The sequence below is a fragment of the Mirounga angustirostris genome, unplaced genomic scaffold, assembly GCF_029215605.1.
Source record: "Mirounga angustirostris isolate CCGP_5_RB_7025 unplaced genomic scaffold, mMirAng1.0.hap1 SCAF_1, whole genome shotgun sequence".
Taxonomy (NCBI): domain Eukaryota; kingdom Metazoa; phylum Chordata; class Mammalia; order Carnivora; family Phocidae; genus Mirounga; species Mirounga angustirostris.
Window position 1 is genome coordinate 69,393,676 of NW_026991709.1, and position 21,842 is coordinate 69,415,517.

Sequence of the window (21,842 nt, forward strand, 5' to 3'; positions counted from 1 at the left end):
GGGAAAGGGAGAAACAGACTCCCCACTGAGCAGGAAGCCAATGCAGGGTTCAATCCCAGGACTCCAGGATCATGACCCGAGCTGAAGGCAGACTCTTAACCAACTGAGCTACCCAGGTACCCCTTTCAAAGTCTCTAGTACAGCCAAGTTCTAAGGGTTCCATGTCTACCAGAGCCCAACCATATGGCTAAGTTCAGTGATTATGCCTCAATTTCTAATTTCTTTTGTCATGGCAGACTATTACCCCAAACAAGTTTATTTAGGAGAATTTAAGAGCACAGGCACAGGATAGCCCAACATATATAAACTATTTCACTATTTAAAAAAAAACAAAAAACCTTGAAAGTACAAGGATATCACTGCATGTAGATCTAAACTCCCACACTTACTTAATTATATTCCAACACTGAAAGGATTAGGCCTTTGACAAGATGTCAAAACAACCATATACAAACTACAGAGAAAACAACAGGCTAAAAACCTTCAAGTTGTTTATGCAAGAAAACATTTCACATTTTTTAAAAAAATGCAGTTTGGATGAGGAACAGGCCAAATCTGAATGCAAAAACCAGCTATTCATCATAAACACCATCCATTATTTAAAAACGTGATCAGGCGAGAAGCACTTCCTTATGAATGTGTGTCACAAAGCCCTGGGGACCACTTACAGCTCTGACTCGAAGAAGATGTGAGATGACAGACTGCAGCTCATCACTGTAGTGTTTCAGTTCAGTAAATCTCCTGAAACAGGACAGAAAGAAAACATCATTGTTTTCTCATGAAAGCAAGTCAAAAACTGAAAGACAAAACAGCAGTTCCTGAGAACAACAAAACTGATTCTACTTAACTATATGCTGGCTTTATGTACACACCAATACAAATTCAAAAAACTTTAAAATAAAACCACCATATTTTCTTTTGATCTTTTTAAAGATAAGGAAAGATGTCATACTTCATAATTTTTACTGTGAAACTGAGATAGAGATAAAATTTGTTTGTCTGAAAAGTTCCTTGAAAAAATTCCTGGTGCTAAACTCATGGTCTTGAACCTCAATCTTCATGCTGCTCAGTAATCTTTGTTTCCCTAATCTAATAACCACCATTCTGCATAAAGATGTGAAACTTCTGATACCACCACCTGTCGCTCTCCAACCAAGCTTCACACATTAAACACAGCCATTAGTAGGATCTCCTGCCAGTAAACACATCTACCTCTATTATTTCTTCCTTCCCTCAAGGACCCTTCTTCCCATCAATACTCTAGATTCTACCCCAGCTATACCCCATATTCCTATTTTCTAACTTCCACTCTCTGCAAGCTCCTTCTCATTAGCATATCAATTAACTCTCCTATATTAAAATACATACACACATTCCCTTGACAACACACCCAACTGCTAACACACCCTCATACCCACGCCTCTCACGGGCACACTTTGACAAGGCATTCTCTCAAGCAACCACCACCTCCCATTCACCGTGCAGCCCCCTGCAATCTAGTTTTGCCTCCAGCACCAGAGTACAGAAATGCTCCAGACAAACACACTAATTATTCTCATGTTGCTAAAATCCAATGACATCCTTTAGTCCTCATCTTTCTTGGTCCTTTCAGCAGTGTAACAGCTGACCTCACCCTCCTCAAAAATTTGTTCCCTTGACACCAGTTTCATTTTCTCATGATTTTCCTTTTACTCTCTGGTTTTGCCTGAAGTCTCTTTTGCAGTATACATTTCCTTCACCCACCTGTTACACCTCCAACTTTAGCGTGCAAAGAACCTCTAAAGTGCTTGTTAGAAACGCTACCAAGGGCCTCTCAGTAGGAGAGGGGTGTGAACAAGCAAAACTGTACACAGAGACCTTAGTGGGACTCAGAAAGCTGAAGGTTTAACAAGCCCAACCCACAGGATTCAGATGCTACTAATCCTCTGATTACACTTTGGAAAACACCCTCAAAGAGTTGGCACTCCTTGGGGTCCAATCCTGGGTCCTCAACCATCTTAATAATCAATCTTTCAATCGAAACACTCTATGTGACTTATCATTCACAAAGCTTCACAATTATAATGTATATGCTACTGAATTCCAAATTTCCACCTCCTGCCCAAATCTCTCTCCTAATAAACACCAGATCTATAACACCAACTGACTAGCAGACATTTCTACTTGCTTCCATACCCAAAGCTCAACTTATCTTCCCCTATCCCTCCCAAATCTCTCTTCCTTGTATTTCCTAGCACTCTAAAGAATGAAACCTGGGTGCCACCTGTATTTTCTGCCCCCCTCTTTCACCCCCATTCATTCTACTAATCTCTTGGTCTACCTCCTAAATATTGCCCAAATATTGTCTAAATATTGCCACATAAAAGTAGAAGACTCGAGGTCCATCTCCAAACTGCTCTTTAACAGTCTAGTTTGAAGAAACATATCTTATTTTATTTATTTATTTATTTTTAGTAATCTCTACACGGAACATGGGGCTCGAACTCACGACCACAAGATCAAGAGTCACATGCTCTTCCAACTGAGCCAGCCAGGCACCCTTTGAAGAAACATAAACATGCGTAAAGCTAGTATCATTTTGGTAATCCCTCTAAAACAATCTTTCTGGTTTTCTACATTTTAAGAAAGGACAGAATAAAAGTATCTTAATGATGTAAACTATTTTAGTAATGGTATGAATAATAATTATATATTGGGACAGCTAGACCCAGTATATACAATATATATAATATATGACATAGCTAGAACAGAGATTCTGTACGTGAAGAATCTGTTTTAACAATGAATGATATAGGGGTGCCTGGCTGGCTCAGTCGGAGGAGCATGTGACTCTTGACCTTGGGGTCATGAGATCGAATCCCATGTTTGGTGTAGAGATTACTTTAAAATAAATAAATAAATAAATCTTTAAAAAAAAAAACACCAGTGAATGACATAGACAATCCTCTTATCTAGAACTTAAGGCAAATAAATTCTATTACTAATTATACATTAATTATACACTTCATAAGAACAAAAGCAAAAAACTGCTTGGTTATGTTATTGGTCATATCAAATTTAAAATTCTATAATAATATGGATATTAAATAAAATTTTACAATCCAGGAACCTGGTTAGGCCAGAAAAGGGAAGACAACATTCAATTGATAAAATTTTTCATTAAATTGAAAAACATTCAATTGAACATATATTAAAATATTAATTTAAAAACAGTCTCATCTACATGCTCCTCAAATGAATGTACATCCACCAAAGTCATAAAGCTAGCTAGCCTACTAGGTTTCTCAAAGCTTTTTTTGGAGGGTGACTTAAAATTTTAGTTCTTTACCTAGAGAACATCTCTTATATACCATGTATGTCATTATACCCTTTATAATGAAACCTCAGTAAAACCTTAAATGCATATTACTAAGTGAAAAACACCAATCTGAGAAGGCTACATACTGTCTATGACATTCTAGAAAAGGCAAAACTATGGAGATCACTGGTTGCCAGGGCTGGGAGGGAGGGATAAATAGGCAGACCACAAAGGATTTTTAGAACAGTGAAAATACTTGGGGTTTTTTGTTATTTATTTTTATTTATTTTTTTAATTTTAAGTAGGCTCCACGCCCAAAGTGGGGCTTGAACTCATGACCCCGAGATTAAGAGTCATGTGCTCTACAGACTGAGCCAACCAGGCGCCCCAGGACAGTGAAAATATTTTGTATGATACTATCATAATGAATATGTGTCATTATAAATTCGTCAAAACCCATACAATATGCAACACCAAGAGAGAACCCTGATGTAATGTCTTTGGGTGATAATAGTGTGGTCAATATACATTAATCAATTGTAACAAATGTACCATTCTGGTGGGGGATGTTAATAGTGGGGGTGACTGTGCATGTGTGGGGGCAGAGGGTATATATGGGACCTCTGTGCTATCCATTCCATTTTTCTGTAAAACTAAAACTCCTCTCAAAAGTCTATTAAGGGGCACCTGGGTGGCTCAGTTGGTTAAGCATCTGTCTTCGGCTTGGGTCATGATCTCAGGGTCCTGGGATCAAGTCCCACATCAGGCTCCCTGCTCAGCAGGGAGTCTGCTTCTCCCTCGCCCTCTCCCTCTGCCCCTACCCCTGCTCATGCTCTTGCTCTCTCAAATAAATAAATAAAATATTTTTTAAATAAATAAATAAGGCTGGGGCGCCTGGGTGGCTCAGTCAGTTAAGCGGCTGCCTTTGGCTCAGGTCATGATCCCAGAGTCCTGGGATCGAGCCCCGCATCAGGCTCCCTGCTCAGCGGAGAGCCTGCTTCTCCCTCTCCCTCTGCCTGCCGCTCTGCCTACTTGTGCTCTCTCTCTCTCTGTTAAATAAATACATTAAAATCTTTTAAGAAAAAAATTAAATAAGACTATTAAAAAAAAAACCCTCAATGGTTACCATCACAATTTCCTGATCACCAAAATTTTAAATATTTATTTATATTTTATATTCAAAATTTATTATTAAAAATCAAAGGCATTATGTTAATGTGTTATGATTTATAAAGTCAGGCATAATACGTTATCAAACTATGCAAACCTGGCATTTGGTAAGAATTTACACCACATAGAAATTAATGCTGAAGGCTTAACTAGAGAAATTCTAACGCATCTCATGAGCTTCGAAGGCAAAAATGGAAAAGCCTCATCTGCCTGAGCACCTTCCTATTTGAAAAATTTAGCTGAATCAAAGGCCAGGTAAAGCTCCATATAATGAAAAACCTGAATTATCCACCCAATTCAGAGAATGAGTAAAACCAAAATATTAAGAAATGCCTAGGTCCCAGCCTAAGGAAATTTTTTTCTGAATGCACAGGCTTCCTTTATTATAGAAATGGTCTCACAAACACCAAACTGATGTTAATGAATTAAGTGTCATATAAATACATCTCCATGAAAGTATTATACTAGTACACATTTATCAAGTTTTCTTGGCATACAAAGTAGTTTATTATTAAATATATACACAATATATAATAATCTTAACTTGAGATTTATACATATTTGACAAGCAAAGTCATATAAGAAAAATGATTTCATATGAAATTAAAAATTACTTCTCTTATTTTTCTGATTATCTTCAACAACATTTTAATAAATACTTCTAGGAAAAAGCAGTGGTTTAATTTTCTAAAACTTCAGTTACTTGCAACCTTAAACCCAATTAAGTTACCAAATCTCAAAATCAGTTTTAACTGTAAGAGGATTTCACTAAACATGAATTACTATTTAAAATAGTTAGCAAATAAAGTGCATACATTCAGAAATGAAAAATTTAATAAATTGATAGGCACCATTCAAAACAACATTGTAACTGTTATTAAAACAAAACCTTACTTGTCTGGGTTTTTCACTCTGAATGTTGCATTAAGCGCTTTTAACCTGGAGTCTGCCTGGAAAAAATAATTTGTTCACTTAATACAATTACATTTCAGGGTATAAATCCAAACAGTTTTACTTTCCCTTTAGATTTAAGATGCTCAAGTACAGTTTTCTTCATATCATTTGTGTCAAACACATAAACATATCTAAAAAAAAAAGAAACCTTAGTAATTATTTTTGAAAACACTACAAAAACAATGTTTTAATAAATTAAACTGAATACATGGCATTCAATGGCACCAAAGTAAAACAATTATAAACATCAACACACTAATAGATATATATACATAGCTCTGCATTATCACAAGTCAGAATAGGTCACGGGAAAAAAGTACCTTTTTTTACCTTTCTCTAAATCAAGAAAAACAATGATAAACTAAATAAAACGACCGCTCTGAAGCATATGCATTACTGCATATGCAGCTGGTTCCCAGATGGAATCCAAACCAAATGTACACTGTTTTTTTCACTGTCATGATCAGTATTTTAAAAAAGAAGTATGGAAATACCTGTACTAAATATTACACACTAAAGTAAAACGAAATGACATTAAATTAGTTTCTATCTAGCTGACAGAAAATGTTACGTTTTAACTACCTTTTTTTTTAACTTTTTAACTATTTTTACTCATTCTAAATAATTGCTCTCAAAGGAGGAACAGAGGGATCAGCACTGAACAATAATTGAATTCTATAAAATTTATACTTCAATATATCCAAATCCTATCCTAGGTTCTCACAAAAACAAAAAACAACAAAAACAAAAACAAAACAAAACACTGAATTATTTCTGACCAGGCACAGAAACTACAGAGTTCATAAAAGGTGGCTAAATCATGGGCGCCTGGGTGGCTCAGTTGGTTAAGCGACTACCTTCGGCTCAGGTCATGACCCTGGAGTCCCAGGATTGAGTCCCGCATCGGGCTCCCTGCTCAGTGGGGAGTCTGCTTCTCCCTCTGACCCTCCCCCCTCTCATGTGCTCTCTCTCTCTCATTCTCTCTCTCAAATAAATAAATAAAATCTTTAAAAAAAAAAAGGTGGCTAAATCAGGAATTAATTTTATAATGTAGTCTGAAACTTGCAATCAGCTTGAAAATTGTATATTACTCCAATTTCCAACCCATAATTACATATACTCCCAAATTAACAAAACAAGACAAAACAATCCTGGGGCTCCCCAAATTACTTGGCTAAGAAAATAAAAACAAATGCAACAAATATGTTACTCCACAAACTCAGGCTCTTAGAACTTCAGACCACAAGAAATTCAAAAAGCTATCAAGACCATCTATAGAAACTTAATTTATCACTGATTTCTGGGGATCCTCTTATTTCTAGAATCAGTATTTCACGAATTCTTGACCTTTCTGACTTCTCAGGGGCAAACAAGCTAGTGCACATGAAAGTCCTTACATATAAACATTCCTATGAATTTAAGGCATATATTACTCCCTTATGTTCTTTTAATTAATTAAAATAACTAAACACCAAAGTGTTAAAGACTCTATATTCACATACAAACGTGATTCTTTAAATGAGGATGAAATTACATAAAAACTATGAGTAAAGAAGGATATTTTCATTTGTACCTTTTCTGGAATCTCAAATTCTTAACAATGCCAATTTATTTTTTACTTTTAGTATCAACAATTTACCAATTTAAAAGTCATATAAAATGTTAAACATTAGGGCGCCTGGGTGGCTCAGTCGTTGGGCATCTGCCTTCAGCTCAGGTCATGATCCCAGGGTCCTGGGATCAAGCCCCGCGTCGGGCTCCCTGCTCTGTGGGAAGCCTGCTTCTCCCTCTCCCACTCCCCCTGCTTGTGTTCCCTCTCTCGCTCTCGCTCTCTCTGTCAAATAAATAAATAGAATCTTTAAAAAAAAAAAAAAAAGTTAAACATTACCATCTTAACCTTTGCTTACCCAATATCCAGTCAAGTCAGGTCCATCAGAACACCCAATTCACCATGCTCACCATTTCATGAGATTCCATAAACAGAAAAGTTGCCTAAAATGTCCCCAAAGCCAGGGCGCCTGGGTGGCTCAGATGGTTGGGCGTCTGCCTTCGGCTCGGGTCATGATCCCAGGGTCCTGGGATCGAGTCTCGCATCGGGCTCCCTGCTCCTTGGGAGCCTGCTTCTCTCTCTCTCTCTCTGTCTCTCATGAATAAATAAATAAAATCTTAAAAAAAAAAAAAAAGTCCCCAAAGCCAGATCTCGAAAAAAGCACCTGGACTATTCCAAACCTGACAGTTTACCAACCCTCTTTCAGATTCCCCATCAAATATCTAAAGAAGACCCTTGACCCATCACTGTTTCATACCACCTTCTTTCATCTCCTTGAAAACAGCACAACTTGACATCATTACTTGTTCCCTTGTGCCTTAGCTGTCCACTAGAATATAAGAGCCATAAAAAGGCATAATGCACATGGTGCCCCTGGGAGCTGCACATCGGTGGCTCTGGCAATACTTTCATCTCCTTTGTTCTCTGCTGTACCCCCAGTGCCTCACAAAGCTTGGCACAAGACAAACGTGCGTAAGGAAAAATAACCCCAACTATTCTCTAGCCCCAACCTACTACCTTACTTCCCATGTTCTCCTTTAGTCCCCACTTCCTCCTCTTTCCCAGCTCTTATTCCGTATTTTACTTTCCTTGTCCTGGATCTTGTCTTCCCTTGGTTATTTCATCTTCTGATTCTTCTCTTCCCCCAAATGTTGCCTAGTAAACCACCACCCAGCTTGGGCCTCTCTCTAATGTTCCTCTTCTCTGGTTCCCAGCCTGATTCCACTGCAGGCTTCCTATTCCTGTCTCAGCTCTAATGTTATCTCTTCAACCATGTGACTCAATTTACCCAGGACAGTCCTGGTTTATGCTTGTTGTCCTAGACTCATTATTAATAGTGCCCCTTTTTACTCTTGAAAGTGTCCCCATTTGGACAATAAGTTTTATGGTCACCTATCTCAAAATAATCTCTGGACAAAAAATCTCTGCTGTCATACTCTTTTAACAAAGATGACATACCTATTTTCAAGTATCTTATTTAAATGTTAATGTCTCCAGCTACTAAAATATAAGCTCCATAAGAACATGGGAGTTTATGAAGATTTTCAGCTCATCCACTACTGTCTCCATAGCACCTAAAGGAGCACCTGATACTCTGTAGGTACCCGGCATTTGGAATCACAATGGCTCTCTCCGCATTTCTGTGTAATACACAGATTAGCAGAGATTTTAAAAGTCCAGACTGGGGACACGAGCAGTCTACTCCAAGCAACAAACAGGGTTCTGGATTCCTCTGAGTTAGCGTAAATTCATTTAAGGTTTGGGTATATGGATGATACTTTCATGTAAGGAATTGAGTTAATGGGAGTTAAAACAGTATTACTTTATACTAAAGTAACTAGTTGATACGTTCATTACTCTAAACTCTTTGCTCTTTCACTAAATTGGTTAACATGAATATTTATATAAATATTCAAGACAAAAAATGCCAATATAAAGCAGTGATGAAAAGAGTTATTGCTCATGTTTATATTAAGTAGAGCACTGATAAAAAAGAAACTAGATTTTTGGGGCGCCTGGGCAGCACCTGGGTGACTCAGTCAGTTAAGTGTCGGATTCTTGGTTTTGACTCAGGTCATCATCTCAGGGTCCTGAGACTGAGCCCCACATCGGACTCCACACTCAGCATGGAGTCTGCTTGAGATTCTCTCCCTTTCCCTCTGCCCCACTCCCGCTCTCTCTCTCTCAAATAAATAAATAAAATCTTAAAAAAAAAAAGAAACTAGATTTGTATAATTATCTTGCTGGGTATAATAATTACTCTAAAAAGACTCAAGAAAATATTAATTTAGTAGGCCAAAACTATATATTAAATTAAACAAACATGTGAAAAAAGGAAAATCAGGGGCGGCTGGGTGGCTCAGTCAGTTAAGTGTCTGTCTTTGGCTCAGTTCATGGTCTCAGGGTCCTGGGATTAAGCCCCATGTCGGGCTTCCTATTCCACAGGGAGTCTGCTTTTCCTTCTCCCTCTGCCCCTCCTCTGCTCTCTCTCTCTCAAATAAATAAAATCTTAAAAAAAAAAAAAAAGGAAAATTAAAGTAAGCTGACATTTCAATTTGAGGGTGACAATCCAAAAGCCAAAGGCCAAAGTCAAATATTCTCTCTTTTTTTTTTTAAGTAGGCTCCACACCCAGCACAGAGCCCAATGCAGGGCCTGAACCTGAACCTACAACCCTAAGATGAAGACCTGAGCTGAGATCCAGAATTGGCCACCCAAGTGCCCCCCAATGTCAAATATCCTTATAAAATATAATATTTTAAAAATATAAATATTTGGCCTGATTCAGAACAATCTCATTTTCACAGAAATAGTTTCCAATACTTCCTTTACCAACCATTTTTACATACAATTTATAACCAAAAAGAGAGGTAATATGGGACGGTAACATGTATGTACATGAACCTTACATACATGCATGCGTGCATGTACATATGTGCAAGGTGATCTAAAAGATTCCATTTCACTGATGAAAGGACTTAAAACAAGAACCAGCCACAACAAAATAAGGAATACAGCAGGACACGAGGATTTCCAAACTCTCTTTATACATCTTATTTCTGTTCTATTTCATTAAAAGTCTGACTTTTCAAATTATTAATACTGCGCATTAAGTATTACCTTTCAAAGACCTTAGAAAAGTGAAACTGAGGTTTTACCATAAGGCAACCCAAATATGAAACATTTTAACTCTTAAATAGCACCTATACGCAAGATTCAATCCACTCAGTAAACAGCAGAGTCTATACAGATGAAGAAACTCGAGAGGTCTCTCAAGGTCACCAAAGTCATGGCCAAATACTGGGTTCAAGGACAAAGAACTGTGAACTAGTTACTAAACTAATGACTAAATCTATGACTGTTACATAAAGAGAAGTCATCAAAACAATTGTTTTACTTTTCTCTTTTCCTTAATATTAGCTCCTAATATCTTACACTAGTTCTCAGAAAACCTATCAAAATAAAAACATTTTTTAAAGTTTTTAGTTATTTCAAATCCAACTCTAAATTAAAATTCCAATATTCTGAGTACCATAAAGTAATGAATTATAGCCAACAAAATTCTAATTTTTTCATGCAACCGGTCAATAAAATTTTTATATATGAGTATCAGCTTATGACAGAATTAGATGCTTGATTATATTTTCCATGCAGAAACAAATTTTTCTCTTCCAAGTTTTTTTGTGCTAAATTTCAAATCCCTAAGTGTCAATACATAAATCTCTAGGGGGTGTTTTCAAAACTACTGTAAAGACATTCCATTCTTGTTGTCTAGACCTATTAAACTTTTGTTACTTAATTATCGTATCAATTGCTCATCAATTTATATATCCTATCAATTTACATTACATTTTTCTACTTACCTGTTCAGTATACACAAGAGAGAAAAACTTTCAAAAATTTGCCAACAACCTGTGTTTACATTATTTTGGGGCCAACAGGGAGAGCAGATAGGAGTTAGGGTGGCCATCACACCATACCTTGCTTTTCAATTTTTAGATAACAGTTTCATTCCCAAACACAAATTATAATGACTAAATTTGAAAAGCTGTATCACTAACAGACACTAATTGAAAATGACTCATATGTCCACTCAAAGCTGACCACCATGTCCCAGTAGACAGAAGAAGCATGACACATAGCTCATCTTTTAGTCTGCTATGATTGGGAACGCCAAGCTCAATTCAGAAGTGTCTTTCATGGGGCGCCTGGGTGGCTCAGTCCTTAAGCGGCTGCCTTCAGCTCAGGTCATGATCCCAGGGTCCTGGGATCGAGCCCCACATTGGGCTCCCTGCTCGGCGGGAAGCCTGCTTCTCCCTCTCCCACTCCCCCTGCTTGTGTTCCCTCTCTCGCTGTGTCTCTCTCTGTCAAATAAATAAATAAATATTAAAAAAAAAAAAAAGAAGTGTCTTTCATATCTCATAAAAAAATGAGTAAGTATGTGGGCAAGAATGTGAGTGGCAGTGGTAAAGGCAGAGGGGGTTAAAAAAAAAAAGATGCAAAGTATATGCGCATATTGCAGGAAAAATCTATAGCTTATGTCTAAATCACTGCTTCAAAATGTTCTTTCCCTACAGAATGAAATTCATAAATATGCCCACTCTAGTCTCATTAGTAACTAAAGGGAAATCCAAAGTGAATTCAGAGTGTTTCTTTGAAAACCTTACCAATGGTATTAGCAATGATATTTGCAAAAGCGAGGTCTATTTCCAACATTCATTCATTCAATAAATACCAAGTATCCACTAAATGCATGGCACTGTGCTAGGAATTGTAAAGGAACCTGTCAAATTATTTCATAAAGATCTTCTTACCTTCAATTGAAACCCAGTTTCATTCACGGTCTCCTTCCAGTTACCTTCCTAAAAATTAAAGTTAATTTTAGAAATCATTGCAAAATAAAACAACCTATAAGGAATACTCCAAATTAAATAAATTACATATCTATTATTCTGTTATTCTTTCAGGGAAGATGGGAGAAAGGTTAAAAAAAAGAATTCATTTCAAAATTAAGCATACAATCCAGATTCCAAAAGATTACCAAAAGACAGACCCAAGATTTTATAGATCTGGGCTTCAAAAAATTAAGACTAACTTTGATATCATTTAAGTGATGCCAGAAAGTACTGTCTTCAGTATCTTTAAGTATAAAAATGTTAGCTGAGTAATGTAACCCAATATTTTTGAAAATCAAAACAAACTGAAAAACACAATTAAATGCATATATAGTAACAAAGCTGCTGTAAAGAGATACTTAAGCATAAGCATTCTACAGTTTAAAAGAAAAAAAAAATCAAATGAGAGAAAAATACCTGTGTTAAAAACAAATAGAAGATTTTGTCTCTACAAAGGATGGGATGTGAGGCAACTCTCAAGAGAAAGTTTTCTAGGCCAATCCGTCGTCTTTCCACAAAATCCGGGTCCATGTTGTCAGCAGAAAGTTTATGCCAAACAAATTCTGCCTAGGTGAACAAAACAATCATGAAGAATAGTCTCAATGCTCAATATTTTTGAACTACACTGCTGTTTCATTTCTTACCCTTTTTTCTGGTAGAGGTGGCACAACAATATGTGGATAGTAAACTAAAAGGTAGTTTCTCAACAATTCAAATTCACTATACCGCCTCCATAGTGAGTCTGTTAGGACACTTTGACCATCAGTATGTTCAACTGACCTGAAAAGGAACAGAATAACATCTCCATTACTTTTTTAAAAATACAGATACATACACACACCCACCATTAAAATTTGTTAACTCCAGGGGCGCCTGGGTGGTTCAGTCGTTAAGCGTCTGCCTTCGGCTCAGGTCATGATCCCAGGGTCCTGGGATTGAGCCTCACATAGGGCTCCCTGCTCTGCGGGAAGCCTGCTTCTCCCTCTCCCACTCCCCCTGCTTGTGTTCCCTCTCTCGCTGTGTCTCTCTCTGTCAAATAAATAAATAAAATCATTTAAAAAAAAAATTTAACTCCATTTACTAAATGCTTATGAACCAGGCACTCAGTAAAGAACTTTCCGTGTATTATCTTTTTTAATCCTCCTAACCACCCTGTGAAGCAGGGATTATTATGCCCATTGTGCAGATGAGGAAGCAGCTACCCCTCCTACATTCACAAAGCTCTCTGGATAAAGCACTCAAACCTCTCTGATTCCAAAGCCCTCACTCCTAATCACTTTTCCTTCTGTTACAGAAAACCTATTTGAACTCCAGAGAAATAATCATTTTAGGCACATTCTAAAAACCTCAATGTATAATAATTCAGTTAATGTATAATAATTGATTTTACAATACAGTAAAATCTGCCTCAGCTACTGTTCCATTAAACAAAAAGTATTTTTAACTATACTTCAGCCACAATGAGACACCACCATTCATGCCAAACAGCAAGACACTGCAAAGACCTGGATTAAAAGCTATAAAGGAAGCAGATGCATCCACGTACCAGGACATCTCCTCAAAGGCAAAATGTTAACTCTGAAAGAGTAGGGGAAAAAAGATGTAAAAATTCATTTCTAGTCTTATCTTTACCATAAAGAGCTGCAGGCTATATCATATAAAAGTTCAACTTACAGTTGGGGGAAAGTTTGGCTAAAACCACACCAAGGATATTTGAAGTTATTTTGACTACTTAAGATTTCTACTAGCATAATCATTTTTTTTTTAAAGATTTTATTTATTTATTTGACAGAGAGAGACACAGCGAGAGAGGGAACACAAGCAGGGGGAGTGGGAGAGGGAGAAGCAGGCTCCCCGCAGAGCAGGGAGCCCGATGCGGGGCTCGATCCCAGGACCCTGGGATCATGACCCAAGCTGAAGGCAGATACCCAACCATCTGAGCCACCTGGGCGCCCCCTAGCATAATCATTCTTAAAAGGCATCAATCGGTCCCTAAACATTATCGGGACCTTCCTACTTTCTAATTGGTTGATTGACAATAGCTTTCAAGCCCTCCAAGAAATGCACATATCACCACAATGTGCATTTGCATCCTAGGGCATAAAGGCCCAGAAGCTAAATCAGTCTTGGAATAAAGTAGTCTTAAGAAAGTATATACATCATGCCATGCTTAGCACAATAGATGCTCAGTGTTTTTATCACTTATGTATTAGGTTTGCCACTAAATTTATTCATTGCCTATCAGTTACAAAGAAACAAAACATGAAATTCAAAGTGTACAAATGGCTCCCGTGGTAAAAACATAAATTATCAAATCAGAATTCATTTTAAAGAGTTAACCCAAACATTAGCTGTGACTAATACTATTCCAATTCAGATTCTCAAACTTCAGCTCAAAAAATATCTGGATTAATATCAAGTTTCAAATTATTCAAAATCATTACCAACAGAACCCACATCTTGCTAATAATCAGATTGATATAGATTAATATAGCCTATAAGAAGTACACCTACAAGGCTGTTAGAAGACCTGCTTAAGTTTTTGGTTTGTTTTTTTTTTCTTAAAGGCCATTTAAGGCAAAGTCTAGCCATTGGAGACTGACTAAACACATAGAGGATATTTACATTGGACCCTAAAACTAACACATTTATCCAATCATTCGCCAAATATTTAATAGCATATAACTAGTTTTACATGCAACATTTAATGCTCATAATAGACTGTATCATTAGCCCCATTTTACAAATCAGAAGACTTAAGTAATGACATCACACTTCTCCCAAACCATCAAGGCATTCTTACCTACTCTAAAAGAGGCATATTCTTATCTACTTTAAAAGGTTTCATATTCTGGGGCGCCTGGGTGGCTCAGTTGGTTAAGCGACTGCCTTCGGCTCAGGTCATGATCCTGGAGTCCCGGGATCGAGTCCCACGTCGGGCTCCCTGCTCAGCAGGGAGTCTGCTTCTCTCTCTGACCCTCCCCCCTCTCATGCTCTCTATCTCATTCTCTCTCTCAAATAAATAAAAAAATCTTTAAAAAAAAAAAAAAGGTTTCATATTCTATGAACAAAAAAACAAAAATCTCAGGAGAAATTAAAAACCAGTGACTTGGGGCGCCTGGGTGGCTCAGTTGTTAAGTGTCTGCCTTCCGCTCGGGTCATGATCCCAGGGTCCTGCAATCAAGCCCCGCGTGGGGCTCCCTGCTCAGCAGGGAGTCTGCTTCTCCCTCTGCCTCTCCCCCACCCCCCCAACTTGTGCTCTTTCTCTCTCCCTTGCAAATGTATAAATAAAAATCTTCAGGGCGCCTGGGTGGCTCAGTTGGTTAAGCGACTGCCTTTGGCTCAGGTCATGATCCTGGAGTCCCAGGATCGAGTCCCGCATCGGGCTCCCTGCTCAGCAGGGAGTCTGCTTCTCCCTCTGACCCTCCCCCCTCTCATGCTCTATCTATCTCATTCTCTCTCTCAAATAAATAAATAAAATCTTTTAAAAAAAAATCTTCAAAAACCTTTGACTTAAAAAAAAAAAAAGTCAGACCATATCATTCCTTTGCCCAAAGTCCTCCAATACTTTCCCTCAAAAAAAAAAAAAAAAAAAAACCTGCAGCTTAGCAAATTCCTCAAGTGATTCCTATTACTTTAAAGTTTAGGAATCACTGTCTTAATTTAGAATTACATGAAAAATATTGTGGAAGATAAATAAATATACATTTATAATGAAATACAATTGTGGGGGCACCTGGGTGACTCAGTCAGTTAAGTGTCTGCCTTTGGCTCAAGTTATGATCTTGGGGTCCTGGGATCAAGCCCCATGTCAGGCTCCCTGCTCAGTGGGGAGTCTGCTTCTCCCTGACCCTCAGCCCCTGCCCCAGCTCATGCTCTAATAAATAAAATCTTTAAAAAAAAATAATGAAATATAATTGTGAAAGTCAACCCAATAATCATTTTGTGTACCACACATTTACTGATGATCCACTTATTTATTCAGAATATAGCTACATTACTCAAGTATGCTCACTCCTAACTCCCAGGTATAAATTATGATGTTCTATTCAGTTCAAAAGCAAAAGTAAACAACTATAAATTATTCTAATTATTCAAATCAAGATTCTCTTCCAGCAGTAAAAGTAATCAACAGCAAATTTCACTGCTCATTTGGGTGATAAAATATTCACATACTAAAAATGAAAATATCCTTTTTAGTTTTATATTAAAGAACTTGCAGCACGGTAAGCTATAGTTAATAATACTCTATTGCATATTTGAAAGTTGCTAAGAGAGTAAATCTTAAAAGTTCTCATTATAAGAAAAGAATTTTATAACTGTGTGGTGACAGATGCTAGTTAATTAGACTTGTGATCACTTGGAGCACCTGGGTGGCTCAGTTGGTTAAGCAACTGCCTTCCGCTCAGGTCATGATCCCAGGGTCCTGGGATCGAGCCCCGCATCCGGCTCCTTGCTCCTCGGGGAGCCTGCTTCTCCCTCTCCTTCTGCCTGCTACTCCCCCTGCTTGTGCTCTCTCTCTGTCAAATAAATAAATTAATTAAAAAAAAAAAAGACTTGTGATCACTTTACAATCTGTATAAATACTGCAAGGTAATGCTGTGTATCTGAAACTATTATGATGTTGTATGTCAATTATACCTCATAGTAAAAAAAACAGGGGGACGCCTGGGTGGCTCAGTCGGTTGAGCGTCTGCTCAGGTCATGATCCCAGGGTCCTGGAATCGAGTACCGCATCGGGCTCCCTGCTCCACGGGGAGCCTGCTTCTCCCTCTGTCTCTGTCTCTCTCTCTGTCTCTCATGAATAAATAAATAAAATCTTTAAAAAAAAAACAAAACAGGAAAAAATAATTTACTTAGAAAGCTAAAGTTAACACTAATCTCTAAAGTATGATTTTTTTTTTTAAGTAGCTAATTTAACTTAAAAAAAGAGGGGTGCCTTGGTGGCTCAGTTGTTAAGTGTCTGCCTTCGGCTCGGGTCATGATCCCAGGGTCCTGGGATCAGGCCCCACATTAGGCTCCCTGCTCAGTGGGAGGCCTGCTTCTCCCTCTCCCACTCCCCCTGCTTGTGGTTCTTGCTCTCGCTCTCTCTCTCTGTCAAATAAATAAATAAAATCTTAAAAAAAAACAAACAAACAGGAAAAAAACCCTCTACTGGGACCATATTTTTTTTAATCACTTTAAAAATCTCTGTGAGGGGGGTGGGGGGATGGGTTAGCCTAGTGATAGGTATTAAAGAGGGCACATATTGAATGGAGCACTGGGTGTTATATGCAAACAATGAATCATGGAACACTACATCAAAATAAATAAACAAACAAACAAACAAACAATCTGAAAACCAAAAAAACAATCTCTGTGAGGGGGGTCTGGTTGGCTCAGTCAGCAGAGCATGTGACTCTTGATCTCAAGGTTGTGAGTAAAGCCCCATACTGGGTGAAGGGCCTACTTAATAAAAAAAAATACATTTTTTAAAAATCTCTGTGAAACACATATGTAGATACATATGTCACAAAATGACCTAATTCTGGTGGGGGGATGGATTAAACAGGTGATTAAGGAGTGCACTTGTCATGATGAGCACAGGGTGATGTATGGAACTGCTGAATTACTACACTGTACACCTGAAACTAATATAACACTATATGTTAAGTAACAGGAATTAAAATAAAAACTTAAAAAAAAAAATACAAAAAACCCAAAATGACCTAATTTTTAAAAGACTGACCTTACCTCCCTCTGTTCCTAAAGTTCCTATTGTACATAAATTTTCTCTCGTTTTGGGAAGATTCCTTTTTTTTTCTTTTTGGTGGAGGAAGGAAAATTATACTTACAAAGAGAACTTTCAGAATTGCCTGTAGATAAACAGCATTTTCCAAGATTTTAACTTTTATTTTGGGTAGAAACACAGACCTGGAGAAAGCCTTGAAAAGTCACAGGGTGCAGCCTTAAGACAAGTTCAGTGACTTTGGTAAACCTATGAAAATTCAGGGTTTAAAATTTTTTTTCCTTAAAAATGTATTCACATTAAAACATGGTTATAACTACCAACTAGATCTGGTAGTTCTATTTATTTTATTTTACTGGCTATCAAAAAATCTCATGTCTTTAACTCAAAGCATTTTTGCTCAGTCTCGCAGAGAGTAAAAGAACTAGTTGGTAGATAGCCTTTATATAAGCTGTTTATAACTGGTGAAATAGAGTCTTGCCTTGCCTTTCTCTAGTCAAAACAGTCTAATTCCTTTAACTTTTTCCTTATGAGGTAAAAGACAATTTTTCTGATGAGTTTTAATTTCTTACTCCATGATTTACTCTTTTCAATTTTATCCCAGTCTAAAGTTCTAGTCTCAATCAATTCTTTTCTGTGAAAGAAAGGATTTAGACTGGCATCCTCTCCTCCTATACTTCCCTGCTAACCATCTTACTACCTAAGTCCACTTCATACACACCTGGGAATCGATCTCCTTTCCCAAAATCGCATAGGGATTATTATACCTAACTCCAAAATCTCCACCAAAGCATGTGTCAAGTAACATTTCAGATCCCAAAAGTATTCCACTAACCTTCTACTTCCAACACAAGTGCATTAAAATATAGCTACCAAGAGTACTACAGTAAAAGACACACCTGTTTATCTGTTAAAAAGTAAAGAAACAGGGGCGCCTGGGTGGCTCAGTCGGTTGGGCATCTGACTCTTGATTTTGGCTCAGGTCATGATCTCAGGGTTGAGACTGAGCCCCATGTTGGGCTCCACGCTGAGTGTGGAGCCTGCTTGGGATTCTCTCTCTCCTCCCCTGCCCCTCCCCACTCACACATGCGCACACTCTCTAAAAAAAAAACAAACCCAATACCTAAAAAGACAATGACTTGCAAACAATTCCATTAAGCAACATAACTTGCATCAACAGCTACCAGACAAAGCTTTTTCTATCTAATTCTCATCGCCCACCTTGTTTCAATGAGGTAAGCAGTATATGTTTCTTGCATGTTCATGGCATTTCTTCCAGTTCGCTTTTCTGCTTCTGAAACACTAATTTCGATCTTCTTCAACCAAAAATTATTTTCAGTCATCTGGACAAAAACAAATGGACGAAGAATGACAACAAAACTTTTAAGACAGTATTAAAAAAAAAAGAGCTATTTTTATCCATTGTTAGTACATATTACAAGCAAATTTCTTCTATTCCTTGAGTTGTTAGGGGTTGCTAAATGACAGCAGCAAATGAAATACGTCTCATCAGCAGCATTTTGTAGCACATCAAACTTTTCCAAAAGCTATTTTAACATGTATCACACATTATTAAAACATAGACGTTTTGTGTAAGTGACCAAGAATAAATCAATATAAAATGCCTAAGAAAACAATCTAAAAGCATGTTATACAAAGATGGATAATCCTCAATATTAAAATCTAATTTTTGGTTTTAACAAAGTCAAATCTCAGTCTCTCAAAAAGAAAATACTATACATATGCCAAAAGGCAAGATTTTCAGCAGATAGGTTAAATTAAAAGAAAAAAAAAAGGAGGGGCGCCTGGGTGGCTCAGTTGGTTGAGCGACTGCCTTCGGCTCAGGTCATGATCCTGGAGTCCCGGGATCAAGTCCCACATCAGGCTCCCTGCTCAGCAGGGAGTCTGCTTCTCCCTCTGACCCTCCTCCCTCTCGTGCTCTCTGTCTCTCATTCTCTCTGTCTCAAATAAATAAATAAAAAATAAAATCTTAAAAAAAAAAAAGAAAAAAAAAGGAGTCATCATCTTATATTCAACTTTATTTTTATTTATTTTTTTTATTATATCCAACTTGAAATTTGCCTAAACGCTTTGGCAGTGGTTAACAGGCTCCACTTGTGAGACAGCAGCAAGGTTTAGGAGCAGACTCCTTTCTGCTCCTGCTAAAACATCCCCAGGTCTATGCTAAAAAAACACACCACTGGTGGTTCAAAGGCTGTATGTGTGGAAAGTGTGCCATTAAAAATACCAAAGTAACTCCAAGTCTAAAAGAGGAAGACAAAGTGAGACCATGTGATAACTGCTGTGCTTTGGGTTTTTTCCCCTTGCTCTGTCTCAAAGTTCAGAGGTGGGTTTTAATTAAAAATACTGCACTACATTATAACTGAGGGCAGTTTGTGAAGAAAGGTGTGAAAAACTGACAGGAATGGAGCCATTTTAAAAGGGAGCCAAGTAACCACTGCAGAGAAACTGCCTTATCCGTTTCTGATCGGACCAGACCAAAACCTCTGGACTAGGCAAAACAGCAAATGTTTTAAGTAACTGCTTGAGAAGTCAGCAGGAGAACAAACAACCTGCCCACAAGTCCACAGGTTATGGACTTTCTGAAGACAGAATCTATAGTAAAACAACGTATAACTAAGGGTTTAGCCTTTTTTTCTCTTAACTCGTGTACCTGCTCCGCCCCTTCTTTTTCCTTATAAAAACCCCTTACTTTCACCCTAGAAGCAGGATTCTATTTGGGTTTCTACTGAATTTGTATTCCCCAAATTGCAGTTCTTTAATGCCAAATACACTTGTTTGCCTCTCACTGTGGCCCTTTGTTTTCAGGTTAACAAGAGACAGAAGCTGGGCGCCTGGGTGGCTCAGTTGGTTAAGCGACTGCCTTCAGCTCAGGTCATGATCCTGGGGTCCCGGGATCGAGTCCCGCATCGGGCTCCCTGCTCAGCAGGGAGTCTGCTTCTCCCTCTGGCCCTCCTCCCTCTCATGCTCTCTGTCTCTCATTCTTTCTCTCGCAAATAAATAAAATCTTTAAAAAAAAAAAACAAAAAAAAAAAACAAGAGACAGAAGTAGAAAGATGGATGCACCAAGAAATAAAAGAAAAAACTACAGTAAAACCAACTGGTGATGATGTATACAGAAAATTAGGGATGCCTGGGTGGCTCAGTTGGTTAAGCATCTGCCTTCGGCTCAGGCCATGATCCCAGAGTGCTGTGATCCAGTCCCGCATCAGACTCCCTGCAGGGAGCCTGCTTCTCCTTCTTCCGGCTGCTCCCCGCCCCCGCTTGTGCTTGCTCGCTCTCTCTCTCTCTCTCAAATAAATACATTTTTTAAAAATCTTAAAAAAAAAAAAAAAGAAAATTAAACCTATGTGCTATGAGGACAGAAAAAGCTATGTGGTATGGCAAAAAATTAAATGATGAATAAATTTAGGAAGTGCCCCCAAAATGCTGAAGAAAAACTGAGAAGATAAAAATGCTAAAAGATGATAAAAAGGCAGAGAACTAAGAAGTTAACCCAAAGGAATAAAATTATTAGTCGACAAAAACAGAAATCACTCAGTTGTCAAATAAGACATTTTTATCAAGTATTAATTTGTATGTTTAGCTACTGAGAGAAAAAATAAGGAAATACTCCAACCAAAAGTAAGTTCAAGAAATTACATAGGGTATTATGCTGAGCGAAATAAGTCAATCAGAGAAAGACATGTATCATATGATCTCACTGATATGAGGAATTTTTTTTTTTTTTTAAGATTTTATTTATTCACTTGAGACACAGAGATAGAGAGAGAGAGAGAGTGAGCAGTGGGAGAGGCAGAGGGAGAGGAAGAAGCAGACTCCCCAGTGAGTCAGGAACCCGATGTGGGACTCGATCCCAGGACCCTGGGATCATGACCTGAGCCGAAGGCAGACGCTTAACCATCTGAGCCACCCAGGCGCCCCATGATATGAGGAATTCTTAATCTCAGGAAACAAACTGAGGGTTGCTGGAGTGGTGGGGGGGTGGGAGGTATGGGGTGGCTGGGTGATAGACACTGGGGAGGTTATGTGCTATGGTGAGCACTGTGAATTCTGTAAGACGGATCAATCACAGACCTGTACCTCTGAAACAGATCATACATTATATGCTAAAAAAAAGAAGATAGTAGGAAGGGAAAAGTGAAGGGGGGGAAATTGGAGGGGGAGACGAACCATGACAGACTGTGGACTCTGAGAAACAAACTGAGGGTTCTAGAGGGGAGGAGGGT

The 21,842-nt window shown here is 38.0% G+C and overlaps 1 protein-coding gene across 1 annotated transcript in view; it reads right to left on the bottom strand.

Annotated features, from left to right (window-relative positions):
- Positions 1–21,842, bottom strand: part of SNX4 (sorting nexin 4) — a 74,289-nt gene that overhangs the window by 39,351 nt on the left and 13,096 nt on the right. The window contains exons 2-7 of the mRNA XM_045903026.3: positions 18,814–18,935; positions 12,509–12,644; positions 12,282–12,431; positions 11,784–11,831; positions 5,363–5,418; positions 669–741 (exon numbers count right to left, since the gene is read on the bottom strand). Of these exons, the coding sequence (XP_045758982.1) occupies positions 669–741; positions 5,363–5,418; positions 11,784–11,831; positions 12,282–12,431; positions 12,509–12,644; positions 18,814–18,935 (585 nt within the window). The remainder of the gene's footprint in view (positions 1–668; positions 742–5,362; positions 5,419–11,783; positions 11,832–12,281; positions 12,432–12,508; positions 12,645–18,813; positions 18,936–21,842) is intronic.